Source organism: Schistocerca gregaria, chromosome X (genome assembly GCF_023897955.1).
Source record: "Schistocerca gregaria isolate iqSchGreg1 chromosome X, iqSchGreg1.2, whole genome shotgun sequence".
NCBI lineage: Eukaryota > Metazoa > Arthropoda > Insecta > Orthoptera > Acrididae > Schistocerca > Schistocerca gregaria.
In genome coordinates this window covers 257,063,157-257,087,670 of record NC_064931.1, presented here as the reverse complement: position 1 = coordinate 257,087,670, position 24,514 = coordinate 257,063,157, and the positions used below count along the sequence as shown (strand labels likewise).

The 24,514-nt window shown below is 40.5% G+C and overlaps 1 protein-coding gene across 2 annotated transcripts in view; it reads right to left on the bottom strand.

The window, feature by feature from the left end:
* The window catches only part of LOC126297612 (uncharacterized), a 229,024-nt gene that overhangs the window by 55,650 nt on the left and 148,860 nt on the right, over nt 1-24,514 (bottom strand). For both annotated transcript variants that reach the window (XM_049988617.1, XM_049988618.1), the window contains one exon: nt 2,331-2,554. In XM_049988617.1, the coding sequence (XP_049844574.1) occupies nt 2,331-2,554 (224 nt within the window). The remainder of the gene's footprint in view (nt 1-2,330; nt 2,555-24,514) is intronic.

Here is a 24,514-nt window from a genome sequence, read left to right as displayed (position 1 = left end):
AAAAATTACGGCTGTAGTTTCCCCTTGCTTTCAGCCGTTCGCAGTACCAGCACAGCAAGGCCGTTTTGGTTAATGTTGCAAGGCCAGATCAGTCAATCATCCAGACTGTTGCCCCTGCAACTACTGAAAAGGCTGCTGCCCCTCTTCAGGAACCACACGTTTGTCTGGCCTCTCAACAGATACCCCTCCGTTGTGGTTGCACCTACGGTACGGCCATCTGTATCGCTGAGGCACGCAAGCCTCCCCACCAACGGCAAGGTCCATGGTTCATGGGGGGGGAAGCTCAACTTACATAAAACATAATACACACAATTATGTACTGCAGAAGGCCTGACCACAACATTAGAAATAATGGATGAGGACACAGGGGAGTGGTTTATTAATAAGGGATTGGACCCCCATTTGCCCATAATTCAGCTCCGAATCCTCTTAGAATACCAACATATAATGATCATATAGTCTCCAGTGGAATGTTGTCACTCTTCGATCAGAACCTCTTTTAACTCCTGTAGTGATGATGGAGGCAGAAATCTACTCCACAGTCTGCGCTCCAATACCAGCCACAAGGGATCCATAATGTTCAAGTCAGGAGACTGTGCTGGCCAGGGAATACTATGCAGTTCGGTTACATGCTCCTCATACCACGATTGTACTGTCCTGGCTGCGTGAATGGGTGCATTATCGTCCTGAAATATGGCATCATTTTTGGGGAACATTTGAATCATGGGGTGCACCTGATCACCTAAAATGTTCACATAATTGTTGACTGTAACACAGCTTTTGACAGTAATTATGGGAAAATCAGAATACCATGAAATGAATGCCCGCACCACCACACTTCCACTCCATGCTGAACTGTTGGAATCGAGCAATCACGATTGCAGGTTTATTTTGGCATTCACCACACATAAACTGAACACATGCTGGAAATAACGAAAATGTTGACTTGTCCGACCATATGACTGGTTTCTACCAAACAGCCATCCAGGATTTATGCACCTGACACCATGTTATATACTTCTTTGCATTGTTTGTTGTCACTAATGGTATGGTATAGCAGCTTGTCCATGAATATTCGCTTTATGGAGTTCTCGTTGGACAGTGTCGATAGATAGGGGGTCTCGAAGATAGGTATTGATCTCTGCAGTCACTTTAGCTGCCGTAGATTTGTATTGTTTTGACACAATTCGTGTTAGTGTACGACGATATCTGTCATTTAGTTTTGATTTGTGCCCACTATTGTGTATACACGATGAAGTCTTTCGATATTTTTTGTAGGCCGCCATGACTGTTGAAACAGTCGCTCTTGAAACATTCAATAAGTTGGCTGTCATGTTTACTGATGCTCCAGCTCATCAGGTCCCCACAATCTGCACTCTTTGGAGCTCTGATAGGTCTTTCAATGCGCGTCAGCCTCGGCCTCTGAATGCAAATGCGAACTGTGCACTACTCTTACCACCATCCTGTTATTATAACTGTTCACATTATTTTGCCTATCTTCTGTAAATCTATTAAGGCAACGAAATATTCTAACTTGTTAAATTAAAATACTTAGAAGTTCTGGGTAACTCCTCATTGAGGAAAAAAAAATGTTTCTTGCAGAGAAGTCAATTCTCCACTCTAGAGCCGATTGTAGACATTTCCTTAAACAGTTGGGCATATTGACAACAGCCTAACAGCATTTTCACTCCTTTGTGAAACAGCTTTGACCACCACCCAGTGTGTGTGTGTGTGTGTGTGTGTGTGTGTGTGTGTGTGTGTGTGAGAGAGAGAGAGAGAGAGAGAGAGAGAGAGAGAGAGAGAGAGAGAGACAGAGAGAGAGAGAGAGAGAGAGAGAGAGAGAGAACCATCCTCAATAAAGACGCACTAGAGTTCTGGGCTTTTCCACTTTTTGCAAAAACCCCTTTGCTAGGTGGGGTGGTTAACTGCATACATTTGTATAAATCATCAAAAAGTATTTCTTACAGAAGTCACAAATAGGCCTTTATAAAAGCTAATCATATTCAATACTGACATGAAGAAGGCATGAACATTCAACTCACTCTTTCAGTTAATGTACAAACGCACAAAGAGATTGGGAGAGGGGCAGGTGCAGTAATAATGCTCATATTTCTTGTCAGGTATTAATACACAGCTACAGGCATTCATGAATTGCTTTCTGATGCAAGAAAGTGTTATCTTTGCTATGTATGTATGTATGTATGTATGTAAAGCAAATTTTGAACATACAAGGATGTACAGGAACCTATTCGTGAATAAGATACAATTCATCTAGCATTTACTGTAAACTGAATCAAGACTGAAAACTGACAAGTTCATACATTAGATACCTTCTTCGCATTCATTGGGGAACGTAATACTTTCTGATGTATTCCATAACCATTTCTATTTCTCACATTTGAAAACAGTGGAGGCTGGGTAGAGTTCAGATACTCTTTAACACAACTTTTCACAGACTGTAGTTTTCCTTTCCGTAATGACCCAGCCGACTGTGGTAAGATCTTATTTTTTGGCATTTTCTGCGTTGATATATCTCTTTTTGGTGTTTTGCTACCTGCAAAGAAAAAAGAAATTAACATTTGTTAAAGACCACATTCTCACTTAACAGCACATATAATTTTTGTAGTATGTGGAATCTCACACGGATAGAAAATGTTTTCTTATTTGAAGCCGATGAAATTAATTTTACCACATAAACCACACAATTAAACCGAGATGAACATACTGTAGATAATGGTTCGATAATGATCACTCTTAAAAAATCTAGACAAAATTAACACACAGCTACTACAAAAAAATTTTTAAAAAATTGAGTCCTATTTTGTACATTTATGCAGGAGCATCACTTTTTTTCCGGTGTAACATAGTACCGGCATCTATTTTCTAGCTTTTTAAAAGGAGTTCAAATTATTTAGAACACCATGCATTATAAATATCCTGGCAGACTCAGTGTCTTTGAAAATTAAATTTTCAGTTTGAATTGGCACCAAACACTTTTGTTTCATAAGTTGGCATCAGAAACTGCACTCAGTTCCATTGTTTATCAGTGTTACAAGCAAGCATTTCAGATATGCTCACATCAGTATTGAGTCAGTCTAGCTTAGATCAGTTCAACCATTTTTTCTAAATGAGTAAAATAGATACACTTTGTGATCAAAAGTAACCAGACACCTGGCTGAAAATCACTTTCAAGTTCGTGGCGCAGCCCAATGGTAATGTTGAAATTCAATATCGTGTTGGCCCACACTTAGCCTTGACAACAGCTTCCACCCTCGCCGGCATATGTTCCATCAGGTGCTGGAAGGATTTTTGGGGAATGGCAACCCTTTCCTTATGGAGTGCTGCACTGAGGAGAGGTATCAATGTTGGTCAGTGAGGCCAGGCATGAAGTCAGCATTACAAACCATCCTTAAGATGTTCTATAGGTTTCAGGTCAGGCCTCTGTGCAGGCCAGACCTTTACGGGGATGTTATAGTCGTGTAACCACTCTGCCACAGGCTGTGCATTATGAACAGGTGCTCAATTGTGTTGAAAGATGTAATCACCTTCCCAGAATTGCTCAGCAACAGTGGGAAGCAAGGTGCTTCAAACATCAATGTAAACCTGTGTTGTGATAGTGCCACACAAAACAAGGGGTGCAACAACCACACCATAACACCACTGTCTCCGAATTTTACTGTTTACGCTGGCAGATGATGTTCACTGGACATTCGCCATACCCACATCCTGCCATCGGATCGCCCCATTGTGTACCATAATTCCTCACTCCACACAACGTTTTTCCACTGTTCAATCATCCAATGTTTACACTCCTTACACCAAAACAAGGTGTCATTTGGCATTTACCAGCATGATGTGTGGCTTATGAGCTGCTGCTCAACTATGAAATCCAAATTTTCTCACTTCCCGCCAAACTGTCATAGTGCTTGCAGTGGATCCTGATATAGTTTGGAATTCCTGTGTGATGGTCTGGATAGTTGTCTGCCTATTACACATTACAACCCTCTTCTAATGTTGGCAGTCTCTGTCAGTCAACAGACGAGGTCTGCCTGCACGCTTTTGTGCTGTATGTGTCCTTTCACGCTTCCACTTCACTATAACATCCGAAACAGTTGATCTATGGATGTTTAGGAGTGTGGAAATCTTGCATACAGATGTATGACACAAGTGACACCCTATCACCTGACCATGTTCGAAGCCCGTGAGTTCTGCAGAGTGCCCCATTCTGCTTTCTCATGATGTCTAATGACTAAGGTGGCAGCACAATGTACCTAATATGAAAAACATATGTTTTTGGGGGTGTCCGGATACTTTTGATTACATAGTGTATTTTCTTTGCACTAGTTAGTAAAACAGGGAAGTATGAAGAAGCAGAACTTCACATGGTTACGAGAAGAAACTTTCTTATGACTGGCCAGAATGTTGGACACTATTGCAGAAAATGACTCTAGTGAGAGAAATGAGTGGCTGTATGTCAAGAATAAAATCTTGGTCTGTACACTGTTCCCCTCATGTCTGAGGCATAGCTGCCAATAAATGGATGGGGATGAAAAATTCAGTGGAGTGGCTAATGGTAAAATTAATCATTTTAGAGAGTTGCAGAAGCAGCAATTAATGCCACTGAGAAAAAAGATGCATGATAGCAAGGAGAGTGCAGGGCATTCATAATGCCAAAAAAATAACATCTGATGGGCAAAATAAAATATTGGAGAAAGTTTTCTTAAATACTTTGTCTCATAATAAAGAAGTAACAGAAAATAGTTTTCAAACTGATAACAAAGTTGTGAAGAAATTTTGATTGTAAATGAAATGAGAAAAAACATTAACACACAACATGGTGAAGCCCAAACTAAGTGTCTTGATGAATCAGCAAGCCACAGATCCCCACTCATTGTGATTATTCGTGTAGTTTTTCCTATGCAAAAGGAATTCTAAATTCTTCAATTATTCATCTTGAAGATTTTGGGCACACTGAAAAATTACTTAAAGGGGTATTTATTGTCTGTAATTTATGATGGTACTCCTGTGCTATATGGTGCGCATAATGATGTGAAACAGATAATACACGATAAGTTTCCCAGTACTATATTCTGCAACTGTGCTAACCAGGGCCTTGAATTATTGTCTGTTAGTGGCACAGTGAACAGTGTGACAGGAGTGTGCTGCTTCCAGAGTTTCTGAACAAACTTCACGTGATTTGTCATGATTCACCTAATAATGCTGGAAACTACAAGCTTATGCAGCGGCTCTAGAGCTTCAACTTCTTAAAATTGGCAGGATTTTAAGGACTCCTGGCTTGCAGCTAGTGTTAGCACCATTTCTGCAGAATGGGAAGACTTTGAAGCCCTCATACATCACTGTGAAGAGGCAAAAGGGGTCATTACGAGAGTGAAACATATCACTATCTTTATGAGAGTCTTTTGAGAAAAATAACATCTTGTGAGTTTATTCTTTATTTGGGCCTCATGTTTGATGCTCTCAAAGAAGTTAGTCAACTAAGTCTGGTTTTACAAGAGAGAAATATTGACTTGTATGAAGCACACGAGGGTAATAAACACAGTCCAAATTTTTGAAGGAAGAATTGAAAACCCTTGTCCATACTACAGTATCTCTCTTCAAAGTGAAGAGTCCACTAAGTTCAAAAGGATTTAACTCCACAAAAATGAAACACAGTCCTGTAATTAATACATCTGATTTTTATAAAATTCTGAAAGAATCTGTTGGAGAGAGTTTGCTTCAAGGAGATGATCATTTGCCTGAATGTGCAAAGATTTTAGATTCCAAGAATGGAGCAGGAAATCCTGGGAAGCACATGTCATTCAATGAAGCCAAAATTAGGAAGTTAGCCTGTAAATCTCCCTTAAATGAAAGAGAAGCAATTTCTGGTTTCACTGAATATCTACTTCCTCTGAAGCGCACTTTGGGCATGATTCTAATATCTTCTAACAAATAGGAAAAGGGGTTCCGTCAAATGAATCTTACAGTTACTTCATATATGCTTGTAAGAACAACTTGCTGGAAGAACATCTTTGTAATGGCACCTTTTTTTTCCTGGTGGTGGGAGGGGGGGGGGGGGGTGTTCCTGTACAGGAGTATTTACTAACACACGTGCAGCAACTTCAAAATTGCAAACAAAGTTTCTGCTGGAATGTGACCTGATAATCTTTATTGTAAAAGTGTGCTTACTGAAACAAAAAGTTAAACTCTTGTATATGTACTAATAATCACCAGAGTGAATAATTATGACAGGGACTCCACTTCCGTTTTTTTTACCGCCACCTAGGTAGCCAAAGGAAACTTTCATAGACCACGACCCCACGCGAATTGTAAATAGTTGCGAAAACACACTTGACCACTTAGCCACAAACAATCCAGAGCTAATAGAGAGCATCATGACTGATACAGGGATTAGTGATCACAAGGTCGTTGTAGCTAGGCTCAATACCGTTTCCACCAAATGCACCAGAAACAAACGCAAAATAATTTTATTTAAAAAAGCTAATAAAGTGTCACTAGAAGCCTTCCTAAGAGACAATCTCTATTCCTTCCAAACTGACTATGCGAATGTAGACGAGATGTGGCTCAAATTCAAAGATATAGTAGCAACAGCAATTGAGAAATTCGTACATCATAAATTGGTAAGAGATGGAACTGATCCCCCATGGTACACGAAACAGATCCGAACGTTGTTGCAGAGGCAACAGAAAAAGTATGCGAAGTTCAGAAGAACGCAAAATCCCGAAGATTGGCTAAAATTTACAGACGCGCAAAATTTGGACCGGACTTCAAAGCGAGATGCCTTTAATAGGTTCCACAACAAAACATCGAAAATCCGAAGAAATTCTGGTCGTATGTGAAGTACACAAGCGGCAAGACGCAGTCAATACCTTCTCTGCGCAGTGTCGATGGTACTGTTACCGACAACTGTGCCGGTAAAGCAGAGTTATTGAACACAGTTTTCCGAAATTCCTTCACCAGGGAAAACGAATGGGATATTCCAGAATTTGAAACACGAACAGCTGTTAGCATGAGTTTCTTAGAAGTAGATACCTTAGGGGTTGCGAAGCAACTCAAATTGCTTGATACTCAAATTGCTTGATACGGGCAAGTCTTCAGGTCCAGATTGTATACCGATTAGGTTCCTTTCAGATTACGCTGATACAACAGCTCCCTACTTAGCAATCATATACAACCGCTCGCTCACCGACAGATCTGTACCTACAGACTGGAAAATTGCGCAGGTCGCACCAGTGTTTAAGTAGGGTAGTAGGAATAATTCATCGAACTACAGACCTACATCATTGACGTCAGTTTGCAGTAGGGTTTTGGAGCATATATTGTATTCAAACATTATGAATCACCTCGAAGGTAACGATCTATTGATACGTAATCAGCACGGATTCAGAAAACATCGTTCTTGTGCAACGCAGCTAGCTCTTTATTCGCACGAAGTAATGGCCGCTTTTGACAGGGGACCTCAAACTGATTCCGTATTTCTAGATTTCCGGAAAGCTTTTGACACCGTTCCTCACAAGCAACTTCTAATCAAGCTGTGGGCCTATGGGGTATCATCTCAGTTGTGCGACTGGATTCGTGATTTCCTGTCAGGAAGGTCGCTGTTCGTAGTAATAAGACGGCAAATCATCGAGTAAAACTGAAGTGATATCAGGTGTTCCCCAGGGAAGCGTCCTGGAACCTCTGCTGTTCCTGATCTATATAAATGACCTTGGTGACATCTGAGCAGTTCTCTTAGGTTGTTCGCAGATGATGCTGTAATTTACCGTCTAGTAAGGTAGACCAGTATCAGTTGCAAAGCGATTTAGAAAAGATTGCTGTATGGTGTGGCAGGTGGCAGTTGACGCTAAATAAGGAAAAGTGTGAGGTGATCCACATGAGTTCCAAAAGAAATCCGTTGGAATTCGATTACTCGATAAATAGTACAATTCTCAAGGCTGACAATTCAACTAAGTACCTGGGTGTTAAAATTACGAACAACTTCAGATGGAAAGACCACATAGATCATATTGTGGGGAAGGCGAGCCAAAGGTTGCATTTCATTGGCAGGACACTTAGAAGATGCAACAAGTCCACTAAAGAGACAGCTTACACTAAATTCGTTCGTCCTCTGTTATAATATTGCTGCACGGTGTGGGATCCTTACCAGGTGGGGTTGACGGAGGACATCGAAAGGGTGCAAAAAAGGGCAGCTCGTTTTGTATTATCACGTAATAGGGGAGAGAGTGTGGCAGATATGATACGCGAGTTGGGATGAACGTCATTACAGCATAGACGTTTTTCGGTGCGGCGAGATCTATTTACGAAATTTCAGTCACCTACAGAGGTAGGAATGATCATCAAAATAAAATAAGAGAAATCAGAGCTCGAACAGAAAGGTTTATGTGTTCGTTTTTCCCACGCGCTATTCGGGAGTGGAATGGTAGAGAGACAGTATGATTGTGGTTCGATGAACCCTCTGCGAAGCACTTAAATGTAAATTGCAGAGTAATCATGTAGATGTAGATGAACCTCAAAAATAAGATACTCAGTATAACATTTTATTTAACAAATAGGGAAAGACCAAAATTATTGTGATGAACTCTTAAGTACCAAAATTAAAATCTGTTAGAAAGACAGATCCATCAGCTTTACATAAAGCAATTAAAGATGCATTCACACACTGTTAACAGTATGCATGAAAACTAATGGGTGTAATGCATTTCTCACTCTCCTCTATGCTGTGAATTTAAATTCAAGTACTGACATTTCATGAACATTGTAAGTTATTAAAAATAATTTACTTGCCAAAAACAACCAGTGCACTGGAGAGTTACTCAAACTCACCTTCTCCGGCAACTATTTCACTTTCAATGAAAAGAAATATCGTCAGGCCAACAGACTAGCTGTGGGAAATGGCTGGGCTAGGATAACAGCAGGTATATTTACCAACCATTTTTTAATAAAACAAATCCCCCCACTAACAGTAAGAATATTGTGTGTGTGTGTGTGTGTGTGTGTGTGTGTGTGTGTGTGTGTGTGTGTGTGTAAGTAAGTAAAAATCCACGAATCAGATGAAGTACTTTTTTTGGGTGAACGACCCATAAGGCACAAAGTCATGATCAGTCACATTGGTCTTTATAAAACAGCATGTGAAGATTGTGACAAGTATTATAACTGCTTTCAGTGTATAGTTGGGAGAGAATTTGCAAAACTCCTATACCTTTTGTTACGCTAAACTTGGAGCTTTGCCGTTTTTTATACTATAACGGGCAGGGAAAAACAGTGCCCTCCAACATACTGTCAATTCACATGTGTCCCTAATGACTCTGACATGCAACAAAAAAAATTACATGCTGAAGTCAGGAGCAAACAAAGAAACAAACTTTAAGCAGAAACAATTAACAAAAATGTCCACAAACATAAAATGTGGAAGGAAAATACTCATCTATGAACATAACAGACTATGTGAGGTGCACATTTCTATAGGACATGTTGTGAAGCTCATAAAGGATTTACTGACTGATTTTATTTCTCACACAATGTTTTAAGCTCTTCATGATAAACATATGCTCTTCTACACAGTCTTCGAGGTTTCAGTGAATGGAGATATGAATAAGGCTTAAGAGGCCACATTTCAAATGTGGTAGTCAGACATTTCTGATATATTAGAATACATGGAATTCTGTGAAACAGATGATGGGCATCAATAGCTAGCAACTACAGTTCCTGTCATATTGATCATATCAGAGTAAGGAGACTGTCGATCAGAAAATCTCTAAGGTGCCAACAATGATGAGAGAAAACCTGTAAGCATAATTCTTTGTCAGTATTTACATGATTTTATCTCTAGATGTAAATCAGGTTTTGTCTAAATATAATCCTCATAGCTGCACTATGGTCAAGATAAATTTCTCCTGTAGATATGACTGTCAAATGTATAACTAAAATGAAAGCCACCAACCAGCTGGACCAGCACTGACACTCCTTATTTGTTGGTGGGACAGACAAGTGGAATCCTGCTTAATACTCTCTATTATGAATGAGAAGAGGCCACATAGTCCAACCACTTTCCAACCTTCGGCATGACAGTTTCTGGGCATTGGCTCTGTAAGGTGCTAAGGAGGTGACAACTGTTTGTCTGATGCATACCTCATGGTTTTCAGAAGTGAAGCTTTCATTATAATTGTAGTCTCCACTGGCCTTCAACACTTACGGTTGATGCAGGAACTGAACTACTGATTTGAATGCAAGAGAAATGTAAGCTAGCTGTGATGCAATTACTGTCAATTTCCACTACAGATAAAATTAATACAATAACCACCCAGCGTCCTGGATTTGTGTTGAATCAATAGATATAACTTTAACCGAAGAAAAATAATCCTTTGAATTTCAGGTTACATTGGTTATTAACTTTATTCATAGCAAATCCAGAGAGCTCAAGTAAAAGAGATACAAATTTTCTATTTTATGAAATGAGAATGACAAACTTAAGCACACTTCTATTTTATAATCCCCATATATTATTATGTACAACTAAAACTGGTACAATCTATTGTTAACACATACAGCTGTAGCTAACTGATAAAATTCAACATTTTATTAAAATAATTACTGGTAATCATAAATAGCATATTTGGACCCAATATTAACACACACAATTATTTTAAATGGCAGTTAAAAAATAATAAATAAACTGATCAGCTGACACAACATTGGTCAACAGACACAAACTTTGGTCGGTCATGGCCTACACTTATCACATTTTTCTTTAATTTATATGATCTGCTCACTGTATTTTAACCATAACAAAGAAAAATGCATATATAACTTTAATAATACTGAAGGATCACAAACACCACCAGTAAATTATTGCAGCCATTCAAGGTATTGTTCTGTAATTTTGAAAAAAACCTGGATAGTAAGGAAAGAAACCGAGATCTAAAGAGCCACAAATAAATTTCTCAAAGCCAGCTGTTTGAAAATGAGTTAATTTCATATTTTTCAATTATGGTAGAGAAACTGAATTTTGTGTGTGAGTAACCTTCAGAGTTTGCATTTTCTGCAATTTCTGCCTCCGTCATGGTTTAACTCAAACTGACATCAACCCAGTTGGTATTGGGAGACATTGTGTTCAAATGGGATTCTGAACAATGGTGGAGACTGCAGATTTTTACTTGGCTTTGCCAGAGATAAAGGACCTCTTCTGCTGCATGTTAAAATTTGTGGCTTATGTGATAATCAAATATGAGACCTTCAGGATACTGAGCAAGATCCAACACCCCAAACCATTCCAACTCCAGTATATGAAGTAACATGGACTTGTTGCTGATTGACTTATATTGAAATTAATTGAGCCCATATAATAGACTGCTTCCAGAGGTACGTACATCAAAGCTGACATTTGTTAACAACTGAGACACCTTACTATCGCAGTATAAGAAAAACAACAAAAAAGACTGCACCAAGTATTGCTACTGCAAGACAACAACCACCTACACTCTGTTGATTTTGAAAAACTGGTTCGAAGTCCTCTCTTAGTGCCTTTATTCTTTTCATATTGCATCTTCAAATGTTAACCTTCTACTATCCTTTTTAAACAACCACCAGGAAAATGCAATTAAAACAGTCTATAACACAAATGCACTGCTATAGTGTCAAACTAACAAGATATTACGCGCTGATTTATGTCTATGTGCAGTACACAGTTATACTGAAGTAGCATTACATGACTACCACAAAAGTATGAAAATGTAGCAATAGGAGTAGACACATAACGAAACCCAGTTAATAAATTATTCAGTGCCACAATTTAGTCAATACATTTGTTTACTCATAAACACGTCTAAACATTACCTCAGCAGAAGCAGAAAAATGTACGAGGTGTGTCCACAAAGTATGTTCTGTTTGGATGTATAAAACAAACGTGTACAGATACAGAAAAAATATTTATTGTACAAAAATCTACAACTGTTAAAATACTTTTCTACATAGCTTCCGAAATTTTTACAGCACTTGTCATAGCATGGCAAAAGTATTTGTATGCCTTCTTCATAGAAGGTTGCCACCCGTGAATTCAACCATGTGGTAACATGTTCTTTCAGCCCGTCATCATCGTTGACGTGTTGACCACCAAGGACAGATTTTAGGTGTAAGAAGAGATGTAAGTGTAAACTTATGGTTGTGCATAATCTTCTCTGCAATTGTGTGAACGAGATCATCAGTAACCACAGTCGGGCGTCCACTTTTTTTTCGTCATCGTGTACTAGATTACGTACTTCATTGAACAGTCTGACCCATCTTCTAACCATTGAATCACTCACAGCATTTTGTCTGTAATTACCACAAATTTGCCGATGAATTTCCTTTGGTTTATCTTTCTTTGCATTTAGAAATAGAATCTCAGATCTGATTTCACACTACACAGCACATGTCGGCTGCAGCAATCTGAAAATGGTGTACATGTCTTCTCCTTGAGTCAGAGTAACTGCCGCACATGCTTGGAACTGCGATCGTAACACTGCCATAGATAGAAATAGAAACGGAACTTACTTTCTGGATGACCCTCATAAATGTTAAGACGTGTGCATTTCTGAAAGTTTCTCATCTTTACTTCTACATTGTTCTGAATCAAGGCAGCAAGAAGACTTACAAGGGAGAGGTTCCCTTACAATTTCCACACTGATTGTTGATCTGGTTGCTTGCACAATTGTCATGGAAGAGGTAAAAGTCTGTTCTCCACCAAGATTGGAGCCAAGAGCTAACACAACCTTTACTTTACAATGTATCCTTGTTTCCATTGACCTAGCAAACAACTATGATAACAGTGTTCTCTCACTGCCTCAGTGATAGCTAAGATGGAGAAGTTGCAACATAAAGGACGATATCAGCTGTAGTTTCTCCTTCGATGACTTTCCTGCCCTCAAGAATCTAAATTTACTAACTGGAGGAATATCCTTAAGTGAGAATCATTCAGAATATGCAATCAAACAAAAGAAAATAGCAAGTGAATATAGCAGGAAAATTCTCAGCCACTCGACAAAGCAAGTCAATGATCTGCGTTGCCAGACATATTCTGGGATGCTGCTACATGTCAGTCTAATTACAGAAAGGATACATTTTTACAGCTCAGCTATTTCTTGTACTCGAGCTTCAGAGACGCAGAGCTGGCAACCACTCAGTTGACCAAATGAACAGACCAATGATTTTTATTTGGAGTTCTATAACTAGGAACTGAAGCTAGAGAGTAGTTTGGAATAACATTCAGATTTGCCAGCTGCAACATTAACACCATAAATGATGAGAAGATGAGCACTTATATCCTGAAAGCTATAAACAACAAAGCTTCAAATCAAGAAGATGCGCAAGAAATGAACCCAGCAAGTGTCTGCAGTGCAAATTCAATTCCAGCCTCTACTAATATGAAGAAAGTAGTAACTGTTACCAGAACAATTTAACTAAAGATAGCCAATAATATACTAAACAAAATCATATAAAATACAGAGTGGCAACAGCAAGAAAAGCATTTACGAAAAATATAAACGCCATGTCTAATATAAACTTGTGTTTTAGAAAGTCTTTTTGGAAGCTATTTGTCTGGAGTGTGACCTTGAACAGACATAAAATGTGGATGACAAACAGTTCAGACAAGAAGAAAACAGAAGTTTCTAGAAGGGAACCGAGGCTTGACAACAGAAGCAGGCCCAGTTCTGCAGTAGTTATGTACAAGTAAAGAGGATCCACAATAAGGATTAGCAGAGAGAGCTGCATCAAATCAATCTCCAGACTGCAGATGGCAGTGATATACACAATTTTCTAATGAAGATTTTTTTCCTTTCAGTCTTCTGAATGATATGATATGCAGCTCACTGTGACTTTCTCTCCTGTACCCATCTCTTCACCTACACTCAATGTTTTTGATTATCTGTTACACATATGCCAAGCTATGCCTTCCCCCCAGAGTTTGTGCCCACTACAGGTCTCTCTGTGATATCAGAAGTTTTTTCCTGGTGTCTTAATGTGTGCTGTATCATCCTGCTGCTTCATATAATTAAAGTTTCCAACATATACCTTTTGTCGTCATTTCTACAGAGACCATCCTCCTTTCTTATCTTGTGTAAAAGGTGTAGGGATGGATGGAATGGGTGAGTGGTTCTCTGGTGGTGGTGGTGGTGGTGGATGGAGGTGAAGACAATGTAGGCAGCCTGATGTGGTCTCCAGTTCTTTACTGTCATCATAAACAATCATAATGCAACGTTCCTACAGAAAGTGGATATCAGGTGACAGGTGTTAAACCATGGACCCAGCGTGCTGGAACATATGTGCCCTGCTGGAAGTGTATCCTGAAGAGACTAGTGGTAGCAAGCAGCCTTGCCATTGCAGTGTCCCAGCTTCATGTGGCCAGAGGGTGATGGGCTGGAAGACAGCCTAGCAGGAGATGATTGTTTAGCCAGTGTGATGAACCACGAACTGCGACTGCATCTGATGGTAGCAGCATGGAGCTGGAAGGACCTCAGTCCTTACCTCAGACCATGAGGCAGCCTCATGGGGAATGCAACAGTGTGAGGGTAACCAGATGGCTAGGGTGTTGCGCAGCAGCCTTCAATTTGCAGCCCAGTTGCATGCTAGCTGTGTCGGGAGAGTGTTGGGGACCCCACGATAGAGACCAATGCATGGCACGCATTGATGCGCAGCCCAGTCACCTGGTTGGTTAGCCTGATGGTATACATAGGGCCAAAGAGGGCTCACTAATGTGGAACACAAGTACTGCCACATGCTTAAGTGCCTTCTTAACTTCCTGAATCCTGATCACTACCCTGAAAACTCGGTCATTACTGAGGACACTGCTGTTATGGCAAAATTTTGTGTTAACTGGCTGCAACTCATGCCCTGGCTAGGGCACTGGGCTCATCTTGTATTGTTATATTTCCTCCCTTCTTGGAAAAATCAGCTCCACCACATTCCTGCTTGAGAAACTGGCTGTAAAAAAAAAGCATTAATATATTTACAATTGTATACACTGTGTACTCACCTATTGAAGTTCATAGTAAACACTCCCAAATAATCTTCACATTTTGGTGCCCCTTTTTACTTTTTACACCGAGTTCACTTTCTTACAGGCATGGATTCTACAGGTCCTGCTTTGCTCCACCTTATGTCAACTCTTTCTTTTTAGTCCAGCAAGCAGCAGTTGTTGGGCTGGGGATCATGGAAGCATCCTATCAAGGTAGCCTTGCTAACCTTACCTACGTTTGCAGTAACTTCTGTGAAATCACTTATTCCGTGTAACTAGCAAGACAACATGAGTAATGAACTTCCCGTCAAGCCACACACTGTGCTATTCTAGGTAAACAGTTCCAGGTGCTCTTCTAGCACTGAAGAGCAAATCAGGTGCTTCTTGACCTGCACCGACTTCTCTATGTTGATGACCTGCTGCCTAGTCACAATGTCATAAACAGAGGTATCACTGCAATGGTCACATTCTCAGACATATTGACTGGGGAATTATTCGAATTCCCTATCTTTATGATTATCACAATACACTACATTTTCATGATGATTAATACCTAACACTAACTTCATCATATTCCTCATAATACTTCAATAATTCAATTAATACATCATAATCCCCCACAATACAACATAATTACCATAACACTTCATCATAATAAATAGTCAGCACTTGCACAATAAACCTCAACATCTCAACTCATAGTTAGTTACACAATACCAACATTGTGTTGGTATCGGGATCAGCAAATCAATATATCTGTAAAATATTTAAAGATCCTGCCAGAATTGCAAATAATATTTCATTAGTAACTAAGTTTCCATTCATTCCCAAAAGCTGCATTTGTAATGTTTCACTGTCCATAATGCATTTCCTTTTACGTCAGATCAATAAAACATATATTATTTGACTATATTGCGACTGTCTTGCGACACTAAAATTTCGATAGACACCTTAAGATGTTTATACATAGGCAACTACCAAATTTCTAAGTATAAACAAATAAAGTTGCCTATCGAATTTTGAATGTACTAAGACAATCATAATACAGTCTAATAATAGTTGCTTTAGTGACCTGATGTAAAAACAAAGGTATTCTGTACAGTGAAAAATTACAAATCCAGGTAATGGGTTGAGAATGAACGGAAATGCTTGAAACTAGTCACTTGTAAGGTGCCAGGACATGGGCACTTACACATTATCTTATCAGCATTAGTATTAATAATAAAGGGACTGGCAAGGGCATCAGATCATGACTCTATTGAATTATGATAAATATGAGGCACTCTCGAGCAGTATCCCCTACATGTCTGCATGATTAAGTTGCTAACTTAAAGTGTCGATGACAAGTATTGGAAGTTGAGAATTGTGGAATATAAGTCTGCAGCTGGCCATAGCTTGCCGGGCCACCGTGGGTGGTAGGTAGCGGTCACAGGAAATGCGGGACAATACGGCGCTTTTGGGAATAGCCTGGCACCCGGAGCCACCTGTGCTGGGCAACACATGGTGAAGAAGGAATTTCCTTTGCCTAGGGGCGTTATGACCTACTCGATCACTGGGTAGATCTCAGAAATGCCGTTGGCAAGATTTTGGCGATGAAAGAGCGTTTGACATGGGTCAAAACTGAGAATTCTTCCGCCGTGTTTTCGTAGGCATGGGAGATGGTGGAATTGTGAAGAGAGTGGACTTCGCCTTCAGCCATTGAGCGGTACAGACTTGGAGATGGCGTCTTGACCACCATCTTTGAAGGAAGATATACAGTCTGTATCGCAGCACTGCACCAACGCATGTTCTGTGCAGACTTCTGTGGTTAGAGCTCTTTGTGTGCTCAGGAGCGAGATATTCACCAACGTTGAACCACTTCCAACAACTTACCTAATATTCTTGATCTGGTAGTTACCCTTGCGACGTGCCGAGTATTTATCAACGCAGCTGCTGGTAATAGGGGCGCATAATTGCAAATTGTTTATGTGCCATTCTCAGGAGTGTGTGGGTGGACAAAGAAATTCGCATTTTTTGTAAATTTTGGCAGTTGCAGGGGTTATCAAATTAAAATACCAATATTACAATTGCATTATAGACTTCATTGTAGCTAGCATTTACCCTGTCCGAGTAAGCTTTACATGTACTTTAGTCACTGCATAGCTTGCCCGGACGTGAAGGAAAGAAGGTTTGCGGTCTTCTATGTCAGCGATGGACAAATAATCTTACACACTAATAAAAATATTTTATGCAATTAATCAATAATCCACAATTACCTGTCCAGTATATTGGGGTGCACAAGCTCCATCATATAACTGACTTATTTCCTGGGCTGTAGTCACTTTTCAGCTACCCTCCTTTTGCCTTTAATGCACCTATGCTACTTCATTACATTTCCCTTGTACCCAAAACAATATGTTCTCTTTCAGCTTGGACAGGTATCTTAAGCAGATTTTCTACTATCATGACTGTATCTCAACAGACCTGGAGCAATTTAATGAGGACATCACATCTAACAATTATTCCTCATCCATGCAGTATCTCAGCATCCTGCTACTTGAGTCATTATCAAATGATGGGTACACCAAACCCAATCAATACTGTTGCATTGCTTATTCTTGGTCATTGCTGTACTACTACAATTGTCTACAGTCGAGGAAAATTGTGTCACAAAATTTTAACCCTGGATAGCTGATGCCAGTAGGAATCAAAATTACTAATGTTGTGTAGGTCGACAACACACCATTTTTTAACAACAGCAACTTAACACCACACGCTCCAATTGGCCGTGGGATTGTCCTGTTGCCATTCATTGGTTGACAGGCAGTGCTATGGTTGTCGGTTCACACATACAAATGTCCCTTGCCCTGTCACTGCCCCAACGTGATACGCACACGTGTAGAATAGGTCTTTCTGTTTGTATCAATCTAACGTCAGAGGCATTCGCACATAAGCTTTGCTTCGGAGCACACACACGTCACCTGCAATTTAGTCATACAGTAAGCATGGTAGCACAGTATTCGTTTGAAGAACAAGATATGGTTTTTGTTTATGGACGAGCAAACAGTAATGTACACGAAGCTTGATGATGGCACGAGGAACGATACCCAGCAAGATGTCACACACACCTGCAAATGTTTACAGCAAATCACTGGCGACTTGGTGAAACAGGCTCGTTAACGAGGTATCATGGTGATGCTGGAAGACCTCGAACACGACGAGATGCTGCATTTGAAGAGACTTTACTCGAGTGCTTCGAGGAAGCACCTACGACAAAGTACTCAAGCGGTTGGATGCAACATGGGGGCCACTAGTCAGTCAGTCTGGGAGTTTTTGAGGGATGACAACCAGTATCCATTTACTCTCCACCCTGTCCAAAACCAAAATCCTGTGGCAGACTATGAACACAGGCTAGGATTTTTTTGGTGATTTCTGTGATGTGATGCATGAAATCCCAATGTCCCCGCCATTGTGTTGTTTATTGATGAGTGCATCTTCCATTGGGAAGGTCTTTACAACACTCTAAACATTCATTACTGGGCAACGGGAAATCCTCATGTCACGTACTTCCATGGACACCAGGAATGATTTTCGCTCAACATTTGGTTCAAATGGCTCTGAGCACTATGGGACTTAACATCTATTGTCATCAGTCCCCTAGAACTTAGAACTACTTAAACCTAACTAACCTAAGGACATCACACAATACCCAGCCATCACGAGGCAGAGAAAATCCCTGACCCTCAACATTTGGACAGGCATTGTGGGTGACCATCTGATTGGTCCTGTCCATCTACCTCCTCGACTTACTGGGACAAATTACCTTCACTTTTTGCAAGAAACTCTACCCTGCCTTCTGGAAGGTGTTCCCCTGGATATACGACTACACATGTGGTCGTAGCATATATGGGGCGCCCGCACGTAACAGTCGTGCTGGGCGCAGATATTTAAATGAACTCTTCATTGGCCGGATAATTGGCAGAGGTGCTCATAGGACATGGCCCTTCGATCATCAGACCTCACGCCACTGAACTGTTTCCTGTGGGGATTCTTCAAGGTTCCAGTTCACCCACCCAGATGCAAACCACCTAGAAATGAAGAGGAATTAATGGATCGCATTCACCATGCCACCAGTCACATCAGGACAATGCAAAGAATCTTTGAAAAAGTTTGGCAAAACACCGTTCGACATTACCAAGCTTGTGTCGCATCAGAGGGTTGTCAGTTCGAGCACCTGCTTTAAGTAAACAATGTCCTAGCTACAAAAAAAAGGCCCCTTTTAAGGCCGACACAATTTGTAAAAGACATTCTGTACACGAAGTAACAGCTGTTGACAGGTTTGTTCCCGATACGCCTTATGATGCAACTACAATGGATGTGTTGGGACCCTGGCGGATTCACCCCCAAGCCCCCAGAATGGAAGGCTAGTGCGCTATCACCGAGCGTGCAGGCCGCCTAGGATACATCGTGATCTTCGTCAGGCAAAACATTCGCGGTCATACGTTGTCCAGAGCACCCAGCAACAGGGCAATCCCGCGGCCAATCTGAGCATGTGGCGCCAAGTTTCTGTAGTTTAAAAACTGTACGCTGTCGATCTACTAAAGATTAGTAATTTTGGTTCCTATTGACATCAGCTATCCAGGGTTAAAAATTTCGTGACCCAATTTTTCTCCACCCGGTAAATCAACCTCATATCTGGAAACTAAATAGTATTTGTTAACTATTACCCTGGTGGTTGTCAAAATACCAGTAAGTTACCTTATTTTCTAGCGCGTATTTTAAATATTTAGATCACTTACTCTACCTTTTTATACATTAATACAGACACTAAATTCCTAATTCTCTATCTATAACCACACAGCCTTGTATTTGCCTATTACTTCTATTGACCTAAATTTGCTCTATGCATTTTCTCTAGACTGCCTGCTTGTACGCTCTTTCTGTCTGCACACCCAGGAAACTACTACATGTGATTCGTAGCATGAAGCTACATGCCCAGTTAACTTACAGAGGATTCACACAAATGGTTCGTCCCTCAGGAGTCTCCCAGGTACCATAACTTAGCCTATCCCTGACATAATGGGTTTATCCTCTCACTGCCACCCTGTTCCCAAAGACACTAGGACTCTGCACGTGGTATAAGACATGCACTTGCTGCTATCTATATTAGCTGCTGTCACACACAGACTCTCCACTGCAGTTTCCATCAGAACTCTGTCTCCATCTGCACAATTCCACTGCTGTAGAATCACTGCCATTGCTATCTCCAGACCTTCTTCTAACACCAAATGTAAAAGGTGTTAGTCACTCCATCACACTTCTGACACAAAATGTAAGTGTCTGAATGGGTGGAGAGGGTGAATTGTTCTGTGCTGGAATGGGCGGAGGTACATGATGGCAGGTAGCCTCATGTTGTCACAATGGAAGGCAATCACATGATATCAGAGTTCTTTATTGTTAATCAAAAAGGTAGTTCAGAGTAAACAGATGGGATGCAACAGGCATTAAACCCTGGGCCCAGGCACACCAGTGTGTATGCACCATTAAAAGCATTTCTCAAAGAGGCAGTTGGTAACAAGTGACCTTTCTATCAGCATATTCAAATGGCCGGCTACAGTGTCAGGAAGGTGTGACAGAGCCCTGCCTTCAGGTGGCCAGACCGAGGCAAGCCGGTGGCCAGAGCGAGGCAAGCCAGTGGCCAGCAAAGAGGGAGATGGGAGTTTTGCCCAGTGTGACAAACCCTTGATCGTGGTTGCAACAAAAATGGCCTGAAAGGGCCACAGTTTGTACCTCAGACTATGAGGCAGCAGCAGGATCCTCAGCAGGCTGCCTCGTGGAGACACCAGCAAAGTGAGGGCAAATTGATGGCAAGTCTGTTGGGCAGCACTCACTGGCTCATAGCCTGGCTGTGATGATAGTAGCTACAGCAAAAGAATGTTGGTGACCTTCTGGTAGACTGGTTCACTATTAATAACACTGTCTGTACAGCATAATTCTGCAATGGCTGGCTGGAACTCTTGCCCCGGATACAGCACTGGAATCATCTCTTGTTTCATCACACTTATCAGTAACTTAATTTTTATCATCTTTCTGTAAACCTACACCTCCATTTCCCAATGAAGACATAACTGTGGCACAAAACTTCTCAAAGGTGAGAGCTCCTATGTACATGTTTTAGAACGAGCCATTCCAATAGTTAAGAATAATGTAGCCACTGTTTTAGTATTATAAAATATTCAGTAGTAGTCAGCATTTCTGTTTTTGAAAGTTGTTTTTTCTAAGAGGCATTTCCCTCTGAGGTCTAGGTAGTGCTTCAAAAGTGATTTACAGACAGGGAGCCTAACAAATGTATTATACTCATGGGCATATTCATGCAGGGCATATTGATGCTCAATAAAATTCTGAACAGTGAAAAATGGGTGGCAGTGAACTGATTACTTATTTAATTGTGACATAAAAAATATGTTGTTGTGATCATAGTTTTAGTTTCATATCAGACAATAAGATTCGTTGTGCAAATTATCTATGGAATTAACAAAATAACTGTAATATTCAACAAATTACTACAGTACTGCATACAACAGTGCAGAGCTTTCTTAAAGTCTTCAACAGGTTCTCCTCTCCACCTCTCCCCTGCCCCCCAGCAAACCTGCACCATTGTATATTTTTTCCAGAGAAATTCATGGCCAGAAGTTGACATGACCTGTATGGTTTGAGATGAAATCACCCACTGATAACCTTTGCCAGCATATGCATGACCATTTTGTAACACGGTTGGCTGCTGGTCTCGTGACACGATACATGAATGAAAGTCCCTCCACTCAGAAACTACATTGAATAATGGTGAAACACACATTTGTTGAATCCGTAACTGTTGACACGGTCAGATGTTACCTTGATGATGCATCACACAAATGTGGAAAGAACACTTTTCATAATAATTCATAAATACTTTTGCTGATGAGCACTGATAAAAGACATACCACTTTTTTGGTGAAGGTTCAAACTATTTTTGGAAATGCAACAGTTGGTGCTTTGTACATCATGCATCTAGCAGTCTTTGCTTAGAGTGAAAGTTTAATACATAACTGCATATTTGCAGGTTGTAAGTCTCAATTTATTTATAACACAACCACATCTCATTTTAAATTTCAGGCTCCTCACAAGACATGCTATCATAATTTATTTTCACTAAGATGATGTTTTCACTCACAAACAGTGCTGTTTCATTAGTAACAGGGCAGGGTCTTGTTTGAGAAGATTGTTTAACATTCAGAGTGAATGTCTCAAATTAATCCAATTTTGGAGGACAGTGTAACATCAATAAGTGATTAAGATAGTAGAGAGGTAGCGTACATACATGTCAATTGACCAGAGCATAGGATGAACTACTACTTGCCTACAATGCTGCAATGGCCCCTACTGCTGCACCCAAAGTGTTGGCTCAATGCTGGAGTGCAACAGAGAGATAATCCATAATTTTAGTAATTTGTGTATTCACTGTGTACTGAATTCATGATATACACTGTCAAGGAGAAAAGTCATCTGCCTGCAACAGAGATGGTAATGATACTGCTAAGTAATGTTCTCAGGGAGGTCTTGCCCAACCAGGGGTACATAGTATGACATGTAACCAAAGTTACAAATTGTACATTAGTGGAACAGCTTTCAGGAAATACTCTTGGGAACACACAGGTTGCTAGACAACAGATAAAGCAGACCAGTCAGTCATTGCCTCTCTCATGGATCATGTCCATTCAATATCTATGGTACAAAATCTCAAGTCACTGCACATCCTGTTTAAAAATAATATGCAAAATCTGATGGAATAATGGAAATATATATGTACATTAACTGAAAAGAAGACTATATTTGATTTTAGTGGTAACCATTTCCCACTAATTCCCAGTCTGCATCACAGAAGCTTATAAAATGAAACCTTAAATGAGCCTATTTATTCCTTCTTAAGTAATAATGGAGATGATGGAGAACAACTTCAACAGATAATACCTCGACAGTCCATCGACACTATGGCATGGAGGGCAACCAGCAGCCCTTGGGCTGGATCCGGCCTGTGACTGGTTTCAGTCCAACCCATGGAAGAAATTCATGGGTGGAAGAATGAGGCACTCTGACCGTACAACACCTGTGATCCATTTTTCTGATGGTTCCACTGACACTCAGCTTGCCACGAGCTTGCAGAGGTCATAGACCAATGAACGGTTTGCTCACTCCATGCATGCCATTTTGCTGCTGCTGGATTTAAGTAACGAAGGGAAACATTTCCAATCAGACAATTTATTTAGTGCTATAAAAATGACCTGTGTCTATATGATCAGTCATCAAAGGTATTTTTGGACAAATACGAGGGCTATTCCACCTGGACAAAATCAGCAGATAAGTCAATCAGAAATAAAAAAAAAAAATAGTCCTGCTGTTAGTTAGCAGTCGCAAGAGGGACATAGGCTACTGACTACAGGAAAAGCTCGGTGTATAATACCATGCAAGAAGCATCATGTAACCTGGTACTCTGCTTCACCAGGTGACACAGAGCACAGGGGGTTTTGTGCAGACTTGCATCAAAAATACCTGGTACTTACAGTGGGAGTAGCAGAAAACGGCAAGTATAGCAGGGGACCTGGATGAAATAGAAGCAGCAATAGCACACACTCGTGTGGCATTTGTGGATATTTTGCAGCATCATTCAACACGTGTGTGTGTAAACACAGAGCCAAGTGGACTACTTTTTACTGAAACAAAGTGTCATATCTGAAATGTACATTGAAAGACACCAGTTATAATTTGTCATTTTCACATTTTCTGTTCATTAAGTGCCTGTTTCTAGCAAATAAGTTTTTGGCTGTTACATCTATGCCCATTGATCAAATGCTGCATATTCACTGCTACATGAGCAGCATTTGTTCCTCTGCCTGAACTCTCTGAGGTGAGAGTGGTTTTGGGCAATGGGTAGCGAGGGCATGGTTACCATGCACGGCTTGCCAGTCCTGAAGCAAAATAAAGTGTTCAGTTTCATGGCTATTCCACTTTGGCTGCTCTGGAGTGGAGTTGTGTTTTGCTCATGTGCGATATGGTGTACTGTCGAGCATGGCTGCATTAACATACACTAAGAGAAATAGGGGGATCCAAGCACGGAGGCAGCTGTGGGCTTGGACAAATGAAGTGATAATGACAAACATATACAGCTCCTGCGTATGCATCTGTTCTATAACACAAGGTAATTATTTCCAAATTTACCTGCTAGACAAGCTGTAATGGAACAGTTTGGCTGCATAGGCCATGTTATCAAGTGAGTAGCAGAATGGCTTTCACACTTACAATCAATCTGGGGCAGATCCTGTTCTGTTTAGGTATCCTACCCAATTCAAGATCAGGTTTAGCATGCCGTGTTTCATTCACCAAAAGTTTTGCATCTTATACGTTTTTCTGTATCTACAACGAGAAGCGGGTCTGTGCCGAGGACACCACGTAAACACGAAACATTAATCTGGCTTATGTGAAGAATTCTTG